General features: G+C 19.4%; 2 protein-coding genes across 2 annotated transcripts; both read right to left on the reverse strand.

Annotated features, from left to right (window-relative positions):
- Positions 1 to 241: 241 nt before the first annotated feature.
- SRAE_X000048400 (Mitogen-activated protein kinase kinase kinase 5) lies at positions 242 to 5,304 on the reverse strand (the record flags this gene model as incomplete). The annotated part of the gene is made up of 5 exons (XM_024644834.1): positions 242 to 1,180; positions 1,218 to 3,663; positions 3,812 to 3,928; positions 3,993 to 4,780; positions 5,122 to 5,304. 5 exons carry the CDS (start codon positions 5,302 to 5,304, stop codon positions 242 to 244), a joined length of 4,473 nt encoding a protein of 1,490 aa, XP_024510353.1.
- Positions 5,305 to 10,300: 4,996 nt separating this feature from the next.
- SRAE_X000048500 (Protein kinase domain and Adenylyl cyclase class-3/4/guanylyl cyclase domain and Serine-threonine/tyrosine-protein kinase catalytic domain and Extracellular ligand-binding receptor domain and Protein kinase-like domain and Periplasmic binding protein-like I domain-containing protein) lies at positions 10,301 to 14,925 on the reverse strand (the record flags this gene model as incomplete). Its single annotated transcript, XM_024644835.1, has 2 exons — positions 10,301 to 13,654; positions 13,714 to 14,925. 2 exons carry the CDS (start codon positions 14,923 to 14,925, stop codon positions 10,301 to 10,303), a joined length of 4,566 nt encoding a protein of 1,521 aa, XP_024510354.1.
- Positions 14,926 to 18,439: the final 3,514 nt, after the last annotated feature.

Here is an 18,439-nt window from a genome sequence, read left to right on the forward strand (position 1 = left end):
ATCATTTCTACATAAAAAAATATATTTTATAAAATAAATAGTATTATTATATCTTTTTGTAAATGAATTATGTTTTAATACTTAGTATACATTTTTAAATAATAAATTGTATTGTTTTGTTTAACTAACTATCTTTTTTTTTTAAATGCAATATAATAATAGTAATAATAAAATATGTTATTGCGATATAAATATGTCAACCATTTTTTTTAATTTTGTACTTGTTATTATAAGTTTATTCTTACAGAAAAGTTTTACAAGATGGTTCATTACGAAGTCGTACTATTTCGCGCCATATCTTACAAGAACAACCACCTAAAACACCAATTTTAAGTAATTCTTCTCTTGTAACATATTGAATGAGATCAGATTTGGTATAATTTTGCATTAGGATACGATGAATTGAAATTTCATTACATCCGAGATCATGTAACCAATTAATTAATATTTTTGTATCATTATCATAACAAGATTTATTATCAATATTTTCTTCTTTTTTTGTTTGTATTAATAAATGTTCCTCTTGACCATTATCTGTTGGATGAATATCTTTAACTTTTGTTAAAAATGTTTCTCTATTATTTATTAAAACTTTAAAAAAATCTGAAGTTTCCTTTTCAAGTGTAATAAGTTTAGCATATAATCTTCCATTTTCAGCTTCTAATTTTGATACTTCATTAAAACCAAAACGTCTATCAGAATCATCATCACCTGAATTTTTTATATAAACTTCTGGAGAATAACAATGAGATTCTGTTGAATGTCTATGAGAACTATCCAACCTACGTTTCTTTTCTTGTGATGGATAACAATTTTCACTGGTACATTCCATTTGTAAATGTGAATATAATGTTGATAATGTTGTTCTTATAGCATTAGTTATTACCTCATCAAGATTAAATATCCAATGAGGTTTTATATCATAATTTTTTATTGTTTTTTGAAGTGCTCCCTGTAGATTATTAAGAATAGATGAAATTTCTGTTACTGTATCATCATATAATTTATATTTTTCTTTTATTATAGCTATATTTTCATTTAATTCTTGTAAATTTTTTGTTTTAACATAATTACAAATAATTAGAAGTATATTTTTAAAAAATTCATTATTTTCATCGACTGTTGGCGATGTGTCACCTTCTGATAAAACATTTAAATTTGCTCTCCATTTTTTTATAATCTAAAAATTAAAATAAAATATTATTAAATATCCTTACTTCTGTATCATGTTTTTCCATAAAATCAGACAAATATACTCTTCTTTCAGAATCTTTTTGAAGTAAAAAGAATCTATTAGTTGAATTATGTTCATCACTATATGATAATCCTGTTATTGGATAAGGACTAAGAGAATTATCATTGACAGATGGACTTGTTGTAATAGGTGATTTATTTAATGTTATAGAATTTCCTCCACTTTCAATATTACTATTTGGAGATTGACCATTGGTATTTAAATGATTATGGAAAAAAATTCCTTGATGAGTACCACTAGAATTTAATTTTGTACTACTTTGAGATAAAATATTATTATTAGATAAAAAAGTAGGTGACATTGTTTTCGTTTGTATTTGTGTATTTAAAAGAGTAGAATTTGAAGATGTACAATCGTTAGAAGGATTTGTTGATGATAATGAAGGAAAAGAAGTACTTGAATCTGGTTTAATTTTTATTTTTATGGCATGATTTTTTTTGGCGGAATTTAAACGACAACTTGATGTTGATCTACGTTGTTCTTGAAATTTTTCAGTTGTAGCAAGAGGTGATGTATATTCTTCAATACTTGAAGTATTAAGACCATCTAAATGTGAAGTTGAACGATAGAGATCTTTTGGTTTTTGTGTTTGTTGTTGAATTTTTTTATTTGATGTTTTTCTTGAATTTCTTAAATGTTGTTGAATAAATGGATCTTGTAGTAAAGCTTTTGCTGTTGGACGTTCTTGTGGATTTGGATTAAAACATATTTTAATAAATTTTTTTGCTTTTTCACTTAAATTTGGTATTATTGGATGAGTTTTATATTGTCCAACTCTAAATAAAGCAGCTTCTGGTATTCCTAATTCTTGAAATGGTGGTTTACCAGTTGCCATTTCAACCATTGTACATCCAAAACTCCATATATCTGCTGGTGCACCATAACCACGATGACCATGATTAATAACTTCTGGTGCCATATATTGAGAAGTACCTTTAAATGTATCAGTAACTGGATTAATACCTGCTAATCGTTTACAAGTACCAAAATCAGAAATTTTACAAACACCTGAATATGTATTAACAAGAACATTATCACCTTTAATATCACGATGAACAATTTTTTGTTCATGAAGATAATTAATACCTTCTAATATTTGTGAACCATATTTTACTAATAAACATTCTTTATCTAATGGACCCCATTTAACACGAAGTAATGAACTTAAACTTCCACCTGGAACTTGTTCCATAAATATTAAAAATACTTTACTATTTGTTGCTTCATCATGAACAAACTTTGATCCAAGATATCTAACTATATTACGATGTGATAATGTTGAATGTAATTGAATTTCTTCCATTAATGGTTGTACTTCATCATCATTTTTTACTTCAATTTCTTTAACAGCTATACTACATTGTGTTCGAAGATCACGAGCTTGAAATACTTTACCATATGTTCCTTTACCAAGTAATATTCTTTCATTATTATTATTTCTTTCATATTCAAATTCTATATGTGTTGATTCTTCAACATCTGGTAATACTTTATCAACATCACAATCTAAATGACTAATCATAGCAATAATTTTTGTACATATTTCTGCATTTGGAAAAACTAAATTAAAATCATCAGAATTTTCATGAACATATAAATACATTGATCTATCATCTCTTTTTGAGGATGATACAGCTTTTATTTGTGATGATGAAAATTGCCATCGACTAATAGTATTTTTTATTGTTGATGGAGCATTTTCACGAACATGAAATAATATTACAGAACCTTCTTTTAAATTGATTGAAAGATAACTAGGTGTGTATTGTTTATTTACTTCTTGTATCAATACTGGTACTCTTAAACATTCAATATCATTTTCATATGGTTTTGTATTTTCAATAGCTTCCATAAAAAATTCTGTCCAAAATAAAAATGTTTGCTTTTCTTTTTCAATAGGACTTATTGATGCAGCACACCTATTTATTAATTTTATATTTTCCATTGTTGATTTTAAAAACCATATTGGTGGTTTAATCATAGCCATTTTTAAAGCTGCCTGACATGCTTTATCATAATTTTCTGCTAATACTGAAACTTCAAAAAATGTAGCAACATCCCAATAGTCAGTTAATGTTTGAAGTGTCCCTTTTCTTCCTAATAAACTATTTAAAACAACAGCAATTCTTTGCATTTCAGAATTATTATCAAATTGTTCCCCTTTAGCTCTTAAAAGTGTAGCTAAATTAACACCAGAATGCTCCAATGGTGATATTTCAAAAGCTTTTCTATACCATTCAATTGCCTTTTCAAGATTTTCAACATCTTCATAATTACTTGAAATAAATTTATCTTTGTGTATTCTTCCTGCAAGACATATAACATCCGGAAAAACATTATTACTATTATTGTCTACAATTTCTAGGACACATTTTAATGCTTTATCTCGGTCCCCATCTTTATTACGTCTAAAGAAATATAATATTTTTAATAAAATTAATATAAATGTAAACAAAGAAAAATTTTTAAAATAATATTTAAATAATTTTGTTATAAAATATATATAAATAAATATATTTATTTATTTATTTAAAATAAATATAATTAAAAATTTACCTATTTAAAGCAAAAGCATATAAAAATTTGACAGCCTGTGAGTCAACTATTTGATGTTGTCCAATTTTTAATAAATCATCAATTAAACTTATCATACCTATATAATTTTCTGTATCACTAAAATAATAATATTTATTAAAAAAAAATTAAAATATTTTTTTTTATAATTAAATGTACTTACCGATATGATAAAAGATATTGATGAAGTGTATCAACAGATAATACATCTGGATGATCTAGTCTTTGTCTCATACTATCCAAAAATGCTACCTGATCATTAATATTTTCAATATCACGTACTTTTCGAAGATCAATTAAAAATTTTTCTCTTGCATGTGCATTAGCTTCAACCTGAACATTTTTTAATGCTATTGTTAATCTTTCTTTAAATGGTGATCGTTTATTTGTTTTTATTATAGTATTTGAATTTCTTAAATATATTAATTCATTATCTATTTTTGTTGTTATATTTTCATTTTTTGCTGTTTTTTCAATACAATCTAATGTTTCACCATCATTATTAAGTACATAACCTAAATATGTTGTATGCGCAAGATTTTGTTTTAATGCATCTAATACACAACGATCATTAAATGCAATAGAATGATTTGATATTATAATATTATATGTCTGTCCCATAGATTCACGTACACCAATATGATAAGAAAGTGATGGTTGTTGATTTGGTTGTGTAACATCAACAACAGCTATATCCGCATTATAAAAAAGATCAAGAGCACTTGTCTCACGAAAATCAAGTCTATCAAATTCAATAAACTCAAGATTTGTATGTAATAATTCTGTTACTTGTTGTATTTCGGAACATACTATTTGTATAACTTTAGAAAATTTTGGTTCTTTTCTATCAATAACAGCTACAACTTGAAGTTTTCTATTATTATGTCCAGTTTTAGATATTTGTGTCATCGTTTGATTTTGACCAGTTAAATTTGTAGCAGATATATTATTCTAAAAATTCTTAGAACATAATTAAATATAATTACTTAATTATGATATATAAATAAAAGTAACAAACGACAAAAATAAAATACGAAAAATAATATTATATATTATATATATATTTAATATAATAGACATATATAGACATTAACAGTTATACATATATAGAAAGTCATATATGGTTTTCAACATTATTGGAGAAAAGATTTATGCTTATAAGATGGCTTATCACAGAGAAACATCAATACATCATGACAGACAAAATAAAACATCAAAGTATAACATTTTTTTTTTAGTTTTAAAATACTTAAAAAAAAGATAAACGAAATTGATAAACAAGATATGCTTACCGTTATGCCCTGATATAAAGTGGCATTACAACTTAATGTCGTATTAATGCTATTGTTGGAACTGGATAAGGAAGAATTTGTTGTGGACATTATATTATTTCCTCCTATCGTCGTTGGAAATGAATTTGGAGATGTAATAATACTATTACAATCAGAAGATGTTAACATATTTAAATGATCCATAAATTTTAGTTATAACAAAAGTTGAAGTTAAATTGAAAAGCAACAATTTTATGTTTATCCGCGAATTTATTTTATTTTTCTATCTTTCTAAAAATAACAAAAAAAAAAAATTTTTTTTTTAAATGTGAAACAAGTTATTTATCGTTTGATAATTAACTTTTTTGACAAAATTTAAGAAAATATAAATATGACATAAAGAATAATTTATCATTAATTTTGTAAATTTACACAATTTATATTTTTTTAAATATATATATATTATTCTTAATTTAAAAAAAAAAATTTTAATTATTTTTTTTTGACTAATAAGTTTTAAACAGAGAAGATAAAATTATAATCTAATATTGTGTTTAAAATTAGCAATTTAATGTCAGATATTGATACATTGACATTTCTTAAGATAATTCATTTTAGCTAAGATATAATATTAATATATATATATATTTATTCATGAAATATATATTTTAAAAATATATTTCTGAATGATAATAAAAACATTTATTCATTAAATTATAAAATGAACTATTTTGAATAATTTTATAGTAAGAAAAAAATTTTATCAATAAAGGTCAAAAAAAAAAAATAAATACATTATTAAGTAAATAAGATTAATCAACAAAAAAAAAGCTTTAATATAAGGCATTTTTTGATAACATTTTTAATATGCCATTTAGTAAAAAAAAATCATTACTATTAAAATGTTTTGTTATAATTTTTGATCTTAATTACTTAAAAATGTTATTTTAATTTTAAAAGGAAATGTCTTCTTAATATATTTTCTTTTTAAAATATACAAAATAATTAACTTTTTTTACCTCTTTTTAAAATAAAGTGAAAAAAGTTTAATTTGTAGAAAATGAGATGTTAATCTTTCTCTTTTAAATATAATAAGCTTTGTTAAAATATACTAGAGATATATTTTATGGTGTGTTGAAGAAAATTCTGTAAACAAATAACAGTATCATTTGATGAAGTAGTTAATATTATACAGAATAATATTTTAATTATGATCCTATTTTAATTATCTTTTTGAAAGTAAAATAATAATTAAGGAAATAATAAAATATAAAATAAAAGTGTTATGTAATAAAAGAAGTTTTCTTAAAAAGTATGCAATTATATTAAAGAATATTATGTTGGCATTAAAGAATACATATAATTTTATTAGATATAAATTTTATTCTAATATTAATACATTTTTAACATAATATAAATAATATATTTTGATTTTATATTTAATATTTTTCTTTATTTGAATAATTAGTAAAATATTTATTTACAAGATGCAATTGTACTGGTAACATATATGTATGAATATATTCATAACAAAAAAAACGTATATTTATATAAAAACAAAAATAAAAAACACCTTATACATATAATATGAAGTATTTAAAAACAAAATGGTATTTATTTTACTATTTGTTTAATTTATAGAGTATCAAAAAACATTTTTTTAATTAACCAAAATATATAATATATATAAATATATTCAAAGAAAAAATTGCATGGATCCTGAGGAAGCATTAATTGACAGATTATTAAAAGCTTAACAACAAACTATAAATTCAATAAAAATAAAAATAAAAAACAATATATTTTATACTTTTAAATTAAAAAAAAAATAATTCTTAAAAATTTTTAAAAATAAACAAATTTTAGAAGACAAAAAAAAATTATATATCTAATAAGAAAAAAAAAATTTTCTTAAGTATAAATTAGGTATTTTATAAATAATAAAAAATTTTATACCAAAATAATTGAGAATGTTTTTGAAAGTTTTAAAAACTTTTGTCATGTTTTATTAAATACATATTTAAATAATAGAGTATTATATCTAACATATCTTTTGTCTATTTATATTATATATTATTAAATGCACTCATTTTCAATTGTTGCTTAAGGTAAAATATATGGTTTATAAAAATATATTTATATAGTTTGTTAAGATTTGCAAACATTTTATAAGAATAGTATTAGTATAATGCTTAATAAAATATTGAAAAAAAATATCTTGGCATTTTATAGTATCTTATTTTTTTTTATTATTTTTTTTATTTTTTTTTTTCAAAAAAAAAAAAAAAATAAGATGAATCTTTTAAAAGGATGTACTATTTTTATATATACTCTCATAAAGTACAATCATCAAATTTAATAATGAAAATCTGAGAAAGTAGTAAACTATTAAAAAATTAAAATGGTCAAAGATAAATATATGCATGTGTATTATATAAATTTTACAAAAAAACAATCTTAGTAATGTAAATTTTTAATTATAGGAACACTAAAAAGTTAGAATTTTTTTTTTTAAGATTATTAAATAGATTCACACAATTAACATTTAGCTATACACATATAATAAATATATATATTTTTTTTCTTTATATTATTTTAAATAGATTATAAATATATTGATATATAAAAAAAAAAGTAAAAATATGAAGAAATATAATATTTTGTGTATTTCAATTAAGGATTCATAAACTTGTTTATTTAAAACAGTAAAATTAATGTTTTAAATTTTACTAAAAATATTACTTTATTTACATATTTAAATAAAATATTTAAAACATAATATATATCAATATACACTAATAAAATATTTAAATTTAGTTGTTAATAACATTCAATAAATTGATCATCAAACTTTATAAAATATTGGTTTAGAAAAGAATATTATAATGTAACTATTGTGCATGCTACAAATTAAACATGCTTTAAACAAATTTTACTTTCTAATATCTTGATGAGAAGTAAAGAAATGTATTCTTAGTAGAAAAAAAAATAATGAATTTATATAATTACTATAACATTAGACCTTAGTCAAGAATAATTAAATATCTAAGGAATTTAAAAATACAAATATTTTAAAAAATACTGTCATTCTAGATATATCAAATAGATAAATATAGAAATTGGTATAATTAATATTATTTTTAAAAAGTAAAAATAAAATATCTTCTTGTAATTAATTATATAACTACTGCATATATATATATATATATATATATATTTAGTAAACACTGAAATTTGAAGCATCTTTTAGAGATAAATATTATAGAAATTTATTAATTAAAAGTAATTTTATTTTATTTTTACATGAAATGAATGAGTAAGTAAATGTATTTGTATGTAAAATAAAAACATCATTTTTAGATAAAATTTTCAAAAAAACGTTTTTTAAAATTATCTTTTATATTGTAAAAAGAAAAAAAAATGTTAAAAAGTATTCCTTTCATTAGTTTAGTATAATTTTGGCACTTTATTCAAACTATTTTAAACTTTATATGTATTTCCACAAAATTTAAATTCACTCTTTTCTCAAATTATTTCTTTATATATGTATATATTTATACATATATAATATTACTTAACAGTTAACCATATTCACGGTATTTATGAAGAGACTGATAAAAATTAAACCTAATAATATATATTTATCTTTAAATAACATATAAATAACAATATAAAATTATGAAACGTTCTAATAAACCAAATAGAAATAATACATATAGATGTGTGTTTTTTTTTACTAATATTTAAAATATTAAATAATTCATGTACATACACTTATACATAATAAAAAAAAATATTGTAAGAAAATCTTTCTATTATAATATACAAAGAAATTTGAATAAATTTTTAAAATACAAGCTTGTATATTTTATATATTTTTTTTTTTAAAATAATAATTTTTCTTAGCAAAATAAAGCTATAAATAATCTTTTTTTTAATAACTAATAGATGTAATTCCAAATACAATTAATCTTTCATAGATCCATTTCAAAAAAAAAAAATTAACAAAATATATTTAAAAAGTAAATGATAAAAATTTGAATTGTGTACTTTGATTTAAAAGAAGAATATAACTATGGGAGGTGTATAAAATTTTTTCTTTAACTATTTACTGATTTTTTTTTTTACAAAATCACTAAGATTAAAATGCGTAAATATTATGTTGATTTATCCGATTTGAAAGTAGGTGTTTATAAAAATTAACAAAGTAATCTCTACTGGTTAAATTATACAAAATATATATATAATATAACAAATAATTTCTTTTCATGTTTTATAATAAAAAAATATATCAAATAAACTTTTTTTAAATATAAAATGACAAAAAAGGTTAAAATTAATATAAATATATATGTCATGAAATAATAATATATAAAAAAAAATTATAAAAATTTCAATATAATTTTTAATATCAAAATAATATAATATCTCTAAATATAACTGGTATTCTTATAAAAAATATTAAAAATTACATATAAAAATTTATAAAAATTTTTTATTTCTATTACTATCTTTGTTATATTATTGTTTTATCAGTAAAAACAACATGTGCAAAAATGATTAATTTTAAGTAAAGAAACTATTGACATACAATATAAATATATTGGAAAAATTTCTCAATACTTTTTCTAACTATTCTTGACATTTAATTATGTTTAATGAAAATATTTTGAAATGTTTTTTTTTTTTTTTTAATTTTTAAAAATTATTTTTATAATTAAACTATATAAAAAAAGTTTATTTAATATATTCTATTTAAATTATAATAATTAATTTTGTATAGATGGCAAAATATTAAATTATTATTAATTAAATTTTACAACTAAAAATAAACATAAATAAATTTTAATTAAAGTTATATAAAAGTAACATTAAATAATTTTTGTAATCATTACTATAAACAAACATACTTTTAAAACTTTTATTTTATAAAATATAATTATTTTAATCAACTTTTTTTTTATATTTATTTGATAAGACTATTCAATGAACGTTTTCTAACTTTTATTTATATATGATTAAATGTTTAAAGTATTTTTAAAATGTTTATAGTTAGTAATATGTTTCAAAAAATTTGATAAAAATATAATATTAATAATTGTGAATAAAAATAAAAGATAAAATAAGGTGCTTTTATAAAAAGTATGTAATAGAAATTTATTAAAATATATTTAAAAATAAAGTTATTATTATTTATATATTAGTCAGTTAAATCTCCTTCATTAATAAATAAATTTGATTTTTTATTTTTACGAATACCTTTACGTTGATTAAAAATTGATAATGCTTTTGTTATTAAAGATTCTTTAAAACTATTTGTCTCTTGACTATCTTTATTATTTCTTCCATTTCTAACAATACCTGATTTTCTATTTCTATGTACTGGAAAATAGCTATTTTTTGTTGTTGAATTATTCCAACTTTTTGCTGCTTCAAGATCATACTCATTATAATCATTTAGTATGGATTTATTGACTGCATACCTATCCATATACCCTTCATCAAATGAAGAATTTTTTGATAAAGATTTATATTCAACAAATGTTGGATTTCTAAAATATTTTGATATTCCTTTACAACTATCATAATTGATACTTTTTACACGTTTTATAATTTTGTTATCTTTAAAACCATTATTTTTAAGTATATCATTATCATTATATGAAAAGTTTCTATATTCCATTAATGATGACATTGAAGAAGTTTCACTATCACTATTTTCGTATGTATAATCACTATCATCATCATAATCTAATGAGTCATCTTCTATTATTAAGTTTCTTGAATCATCATTATTATAATCTTCATCAGAAAATACTGATTCCAAAATACTCATTGTTGATATTGTAGTACTTTTTTTTGTCAATTTTCTAAATGAATTAATTTTTTTATCATTCCATGGTTTTTTAACTTTTAATATTGGAAAAGATAAAGATTTTTTTAATAAATTTGCTTTTGTTTTTTTAAAAACTTTCTCATAATTATTTCTACATTCATATAATGATAATTCTTCTGATGAATGTGAATTTTTTAATGATTCAACAATATTATATTCTTCATTTAAAAATTCATATTCACAATTACTTTTTGGTTGATTCATAAAATATTTTATTTTATATAATGATATATTAGAAAATATTGAATTATTATCATCATTATACTTTAATGGTAATTTTTCTCTATTCTTATTATAATTTTTAATAAAACATGATTTTGAATTATTTAAATCGTCACTTTTTGAATCAATATAATAATAAACATCTTCTTTCCAATCTAATCTACCTAATAACCAATATGTTAATACTGGTTTTTTACCTTTTATATATTGAAAACCTCGATGTTCAAATAAAAAATTTTCTTTACTTTCAAGTAAACTTCTTGTATCAATACTACAATGAATTTTCATTCCACTACCTGTTGTTTCCATTCGACTTGCTGTATTAACAGTATCACCAAATAAACAATATCTAGGCATTGTTTTACCAACAACACCAGCAGCAACACATCCTGAATGTATACCAATTCTTATAGATAATTTTTCATTTTTTTTATGTTTAATAACAAATGTAGAAGAACATGCTAATATATGTAAAGCCATTGATGCTATTTCTTCAGCTTGTTTAATTGCACTATAATATTTTGGGCAACCAGCAACAACCATATATGCATCACCAATTGTTTCTACTTTATATACTTCATATTTTTTAATTATTGAATCAAACATTGTATATAGATCATTTAAAAATGATACAATTTCAATTGGTGTTGAAAAATTTGCAAGATCTGTAAAACCAACAATATCAGAAAAATATATTGTAACAGATTTATAAAATTCAGGCCTAACTTTACCATCTTTAATAAGTTGATTAGCAACAGATGGTGGAAGCATCCTTTGAAGTAATGCTTCACTTTTTCTTTTTTCATTTTGTAATTGTAATGTTCTTCTTTCAACTAAATCTTCAAGTTGATTTTGATAAACATCCATTAATGCCATCATATTATCCATTAAATTATTTTTCATAACTTGTTCTAACATTGGTAATAATAATTGACGTATACCATTTTGAAATGTTGGTCTTAATTTGGGACATTTTTGCCAACATTCTTTCATACATTTTATAACAAATTTAGGACAATTTAAAAATTTTGTATCTGGTCTAAAATTATCATCTTCAACAATATTCTTAATAATTTCAGCAGCACATATATTATTTTTTGATAATAATCTAAATGGACCATCACCTGTAACTAATTCATGTAATATAATACCAAATGAATATACATCACCTTCTTGTGTTCCAGGTTTAGGTCTAGCAACATCATCAAAATTAATCAATTCAGGTGCTGTCCATAATAAACCTTCCCACATAAGTTCTTCTGTCTTAAAATCTTGTCCATATCTTAATTCATATAAACCAAAATCTGATAATTGTAAAGCAAAACGATTTGTTATTAAACAATTTGTTGATTTTAAATTTCCATGAATTTTAATTTCAGTATTTTGTAAATAAAGCATTCCTTTAACAAGATCATCAATAAATGAACTTATAAATAAATTATCTAATTTAAAATCATTATTTTTATAAACATCCATTAAACTACATCTTCCACAAAATTCTCTAACAGCATATATTGAATATGGACCAACAAGAAGACCTAAAAAATTATTAATATTGTCATTTCTTAATTGTTTCATAACATTGCATTCTTTTTTTAATGAATCTGATATTATTTTTCTATCATGATCGTAGGTAAATTCTTTAACAACAACAAATGATCCTTCATATAAACCAATACCAGATAATTTTGAAAATTTTTGATTTCCACATTCTAATGATTTATTTTTTTTAAATGTTGATTTTGGTATATAACGTGCTAATATTTTTGTAAATTCATCACTAAATATTCCACTATCTTCATCAAAAAATAATAATGATTTAAATGTATCATTATTTTTAGATATTTTTTCTATTTTTTTAATATCTATTTTCCATGTATTTGGTATTTCTTCTAGGCGTAATTTTTTTTCATAATAATGTTTAAAACCTAAGTATGAACCTAATAAACAAAAAAAAAAGAAAAAAAAGAATGCCCATATATATTTTAAAAATATATTAACAGAACATTTATCATCCATAAAACCACATATTGGTTCATCTATTGGTGGTGATGTACGTGGCCATAAAATTTTTTTATGATATCTCATTTTTGGTAATGTTAATAAACCATCATCAACATCAACAAAATCAGCCGTAACATCTAATGCATATTTTATAGGATAATAATTAGGATTATTTTTATCATAAATTGGTTCAACTTTTTGTAATGATATTAATGAATAATTACCAATAGCATTACCATTTTTATTAATTTTCATTTCAAATCCTTGTATACTAAAATATCTTTTTCCTATTATATGACTCATTATCATTCGACCATCTTTTATAGCTAAATCAGTATTAAAACCATTTTTTTTATAATATTTTACAACTTCATGTAATGATTTAGCATATAACATTACAGCATCATATAAATAATATGCATGTCTATTTGGCTAAATTAATAATAAAATATTTATTATATATTTTTTTTTTAAAATAATAAAAAACTTACTTTTATTTCTTTTTCAAATGGATTACCATATATACCAAAATATTTTAAATTTTCATTACATTTTTTCCAAAAAAATTTAACTTGAGGATTATTTAATGAAACTGGTGTTGGTATTATTGCTAAAACATATTGTGCATATGTTAAAAATTTATGATCATCTGAATTATTAACATCCCAACTTTTTGATAACCATTTACTTGTATCTCTAAAAAAATGATTATTCATGGCATGATATGTATTTAACCAATCATAATCTGGACAAACTAGAAGTATTAAATATAAACCACTTGATAAAATATTTTTATCACCCATAACTTTTGTTAATTTTCTACCCATTTTAGGTGTACCAACAACAAGATAAATTCTTGAATAATCTTTTGTTTCACCAACAATTTGATCAAATTTATTATCATTAAATTCACTAAATGGTGATGGAATTGTATTAATACTTAATATTTCATATTTATTATTAACTTTTAAATGCCTATTTTGTTGTTCAATAATTAATTTTATTGAATCAACTAATTTACTATAACTTGTTGCTTCTTCATATATTAAAGCTACTTTTTTCCAATTCATTTCTTTTAATGTTGCAACAACTGTTTTAGCTATAGCACTTTCAGCTGGAACAGTTCTTGCAAATGTTGGATATTTAAGTTTATTACTAACAACTTCATCTTTACATTTATATGCTATAATAGGTAAATTTTGTGCTGCAGCCATTTGAGCTTCTGTTCTACAATTCATTTCTGGTCCAATAAAAGCAGATACACCACTTTTCCAATGATCCATAAAATATTTTGTACTTAATGTTTCATCATCACAAGTATTATTAAATACATATTTTATATAATAATCAGGTAGTAAATTTTCATTTGAATTTATTTCATCAATAGCAAATTTTAATGCACCAGAAATTAATGAACCATCAAAATCAGCTTTAAAACATTTTGATACATAATTATAATTAGAAAATATATCTAATTTATCTGATTTTTTTTTGAATAAATTATTTGAATTTGATGAATTTGTGACTGTTTTTATGTAGTCATATAAATTTCTAGGAAAAACACTTATGGCAGAAAGATAACTAATTGTTATAATTTTTTTACCTTGAGATGAAATAGAACTTTCAGTATTACGTTGTTTTCTATATATAATATTCTTATCTTTTTCATCAATAATACCATATAATTTTTTATTATTTATCATATACTGAAAAGTTTCATAAACCGTTTTATTATTTATCTCATTTTTAAAATTAATATATATATCAGGGACTTCATCAATATAATTATTATTTAATATTATAGAATACAGTATATTTCTATAAATAATTAAAGATAAAAAAAAATAATAAATAATCTTCATCATTTAGATAGATAATTTTAACTTTCATTTGGAATATAAAATAATTTTAAAAAGAATGATGGTGATATTGTTTTTTTTTTGTAAATATCAATAATTTGTTTGTATACCTAAAAGTACAAAATATTAATAAAAATGTTAAGATAATAAATTTGTAATATATTAAAATATTAAAAATATAATTGTTAATAATAAAATTTTATAGTAACATATAAAAATAAAAAAGGAAATATTAATAAAATTGTAAAAGTTTATATAAATGTCATTATATTAATATTTTATATATTTTTTTATTTTAAAAATTTAAAACTTTTTTCTTTTTTTATTGATAAAAGTTGTCAAAAATTATTTGTAATTAAATTGAAGTGAAACAAGTTAAACATTTTTATGTATGCACTATAATAGTTTATATTAAAAAAATTTATATATATATAACAAACATTTGATAAAAAATATATATATATTTGCAAACTAATAATATTCTTGAACAATTTTTTTTCTTGCCTGCTTACATTTTATATTTTTTTTTATCTATTTTTATTTTCAATAAAATTTAACTTAAAGTTAGTGCAAAAATATCACTAATATACATATAAAACATACTTAAATGCTTAAAAAAAAGCTATTGAAAAGTAGTTAAAAAAATTTTTTTTTCATTTATACAATTGTTAAAAAAAATATTTGATTATTGATAGTCAATATATTTAATATGAACTTTTTTTTTTATAAAATATGCTACTAAATTTGAAGTATTTTTAGTTTTAACATAAAAAAATTTACTTTATTAAAATATATTTTAATATTTAATATATATAAATTTAATTTAACATAATATGCTGTCTTTAAAATTGTTATTGCTATTATCAATAAATTTTCTTTTTTTTATTATTAAATATAAATAATTTTATTATGATTATTTATTAATTCTAAAAAAAACATCATATTGTTATTATTTTCAAATAGTTAATTAACAAAGAAAAACAAAAATTATTAAAATAAAATTCTTTATTATATTGGGAAAAAATTTTTTAAAAACTTTTAGTAAACATGTGAAGAAATTTTAGTAATATAAAGATTTAAAAATTGATAAATACTAAAACAGTTTTTTTTTTTTTAAATGTTTTAAAAAGAAAAAAAATATATAAATAATAATATAATGAAAACAAGTATATGTTTTAGAAATTATATTTATAAAAAATAAAATCTATTAATTTATTTGTATGATTAAAAAATGTTTTATCAAAAGTAATTAGTATAATCTACTATTTCTTTAGACATATAAATAAGTAACAAATTAGAGTGTTATTAAGAAACAAAATATTATTGTATAAAAATAGGATTAATATAAAATAAAAAAAGGATAATAGGTTATAATAATATTAATTGAAAAGACATAATGATATTTTTTTATGATACTATAAATTTTATCTTATTAACATATCCAATTTACCAAATTAAATGATATAGTTTTAGATAAATATTAGAAAAATAATTTAATGACAGAGATGTTATGAAAAATAAAAATCTTTGATCACAACAAATTATTCTAAAATAAAATAACAAATTTTTAAAAAATATTTAATTCTTATTATAATGTATTTATATTGTTATGTTACTTCTAATTTTAAAATATAAAATTTAAAATGTAGTAGAATATTTTTTAGATGCTAATAAGGCATCAACTTAATTCTATAGCAACAACAAAAACGTTTTTATTTTAAAATATTATAGAATTATACACTATATAAAATGAAGAATTATTCTTAATCGTTAATATTTCTTCTAAGATTTTTTACCAACTATCTATATTTATAATGTTTTGTAAAAATATAATAAAAATTTTATGCAATAAATAAGTTATAAAAAAAAATCATTTTAAAAATTTAATGTTTGTTAGCAATATTTTATATCAAAAATCTTTGATATTTTTTTATTTCTAAAAATAGTAATATGTATAACATATATTTTTCTTTATGATTGTACCAAAAAATTTATTTAAATAAAGTAAAAAAATAGTTATAAAAAGAATGTTTAAAATAATTTTTTTAATAATAATTTACAAAATAACTGGTAATATTTTTCTTTCATAGTAGTAATAAGTATAATCAAAATTGTTATCTATAATAAGCTTTTTAAACTAATATGATATTATACATGTACAAACAATCATTTAGGTAGATATATGTTAAAAATGTTATTAAGTTTTCCCTTTCACTGTAATGGTCAAGTCAAATAATAATATAAAATATAAATTTAATAATTTTAGTAACATTTTAGTCTTAGAATTATTAATATTAAAAAAGATAAATAATTTAAAAATTCAATAATAAAATTTTTTTTTATATTTAATATCTCTGTTAGAAAAATTTTTATACTTTAAAAATTTAGTTTTTAAAACTAAGATATTATATATTTGCTAGAGTTAAATTGGCTGTTCAAATAAATCTTATACATTAAAAAAAAGTACTTGTATCTTTTTATTTTTGCAATTATTGAATTTATAGTTGAAATATTATTTCGTTGTTGCAATAGTTATAGTCGTAAAATGAAATATTTGTGAAAGACAATATATTATAATTTTTTGCTCTTTAATATAATAATTAACTTTTATAGTTAAAAAAAAATGTTTTAATAAAAATATATGATAAATTTATTATTATTTTGTTTTTCTATGAAAATAAAAGATATTTTTTACAAAAAAAAGGTAATAGATAAAACAAACATTTTTAAAGTAAAATGTAACTATTTAATTTGAACTAATGTATAAATAATTAGACAATGATAGAGCAATATACATATATATAAATGTTTCATTTATAATACATTTATTATATACTTTATCATTAAGTTTTAATTGAAAGGTATAACCAATTTTAGAATGTTAATAATTTTACTTAATAACAAAAATCAGTTTAAAAAATTTTTAAAAATAAAAAACAATGTTTTTTCTTACCTTTATTTAAATTTAAACAATATAATAATATTAAAAATTTTAAATAATCAAATTTTGTTTATAGACAAGTGTGTTCATAAGATTTTATATTTAAAATAATTATTGAATAATTTTTGATATGTTAACTAGAGATTATTATATTTAAAAAAAAAAGTTTTTAAATAATACAACAAGAATCTTCTTTTAATATGTTTTTTTTTTTTAAAATTTTATAAAAAATAATAACATTTTTTTATTACTCTAAAATAATAACTTTTTATTAAATTTTTGATTTAAATTTCTAAAAAGATTTTCTTTTTTCTTTTAAGTAATGTATAACATAAATTTGACATAAAAAGAAAATATTTTGTATGCTCGAAATAAAAAGAATTTTAAATTTGATTTTTTTAATTTATATCACATATG

The sequence above is a fragment of the Strongyloides ratti genome, assembly GCF_001040885.1.
Source record: "Strongyloides ratti genome assembly S_ratti_ED321, chromosome : X".
NCBI lineage: Eukaryota > Metazoa > Nematoda > Chromadorea > Rhabditida > Strongyloididae > Strongyloides > Strongyloides ratti.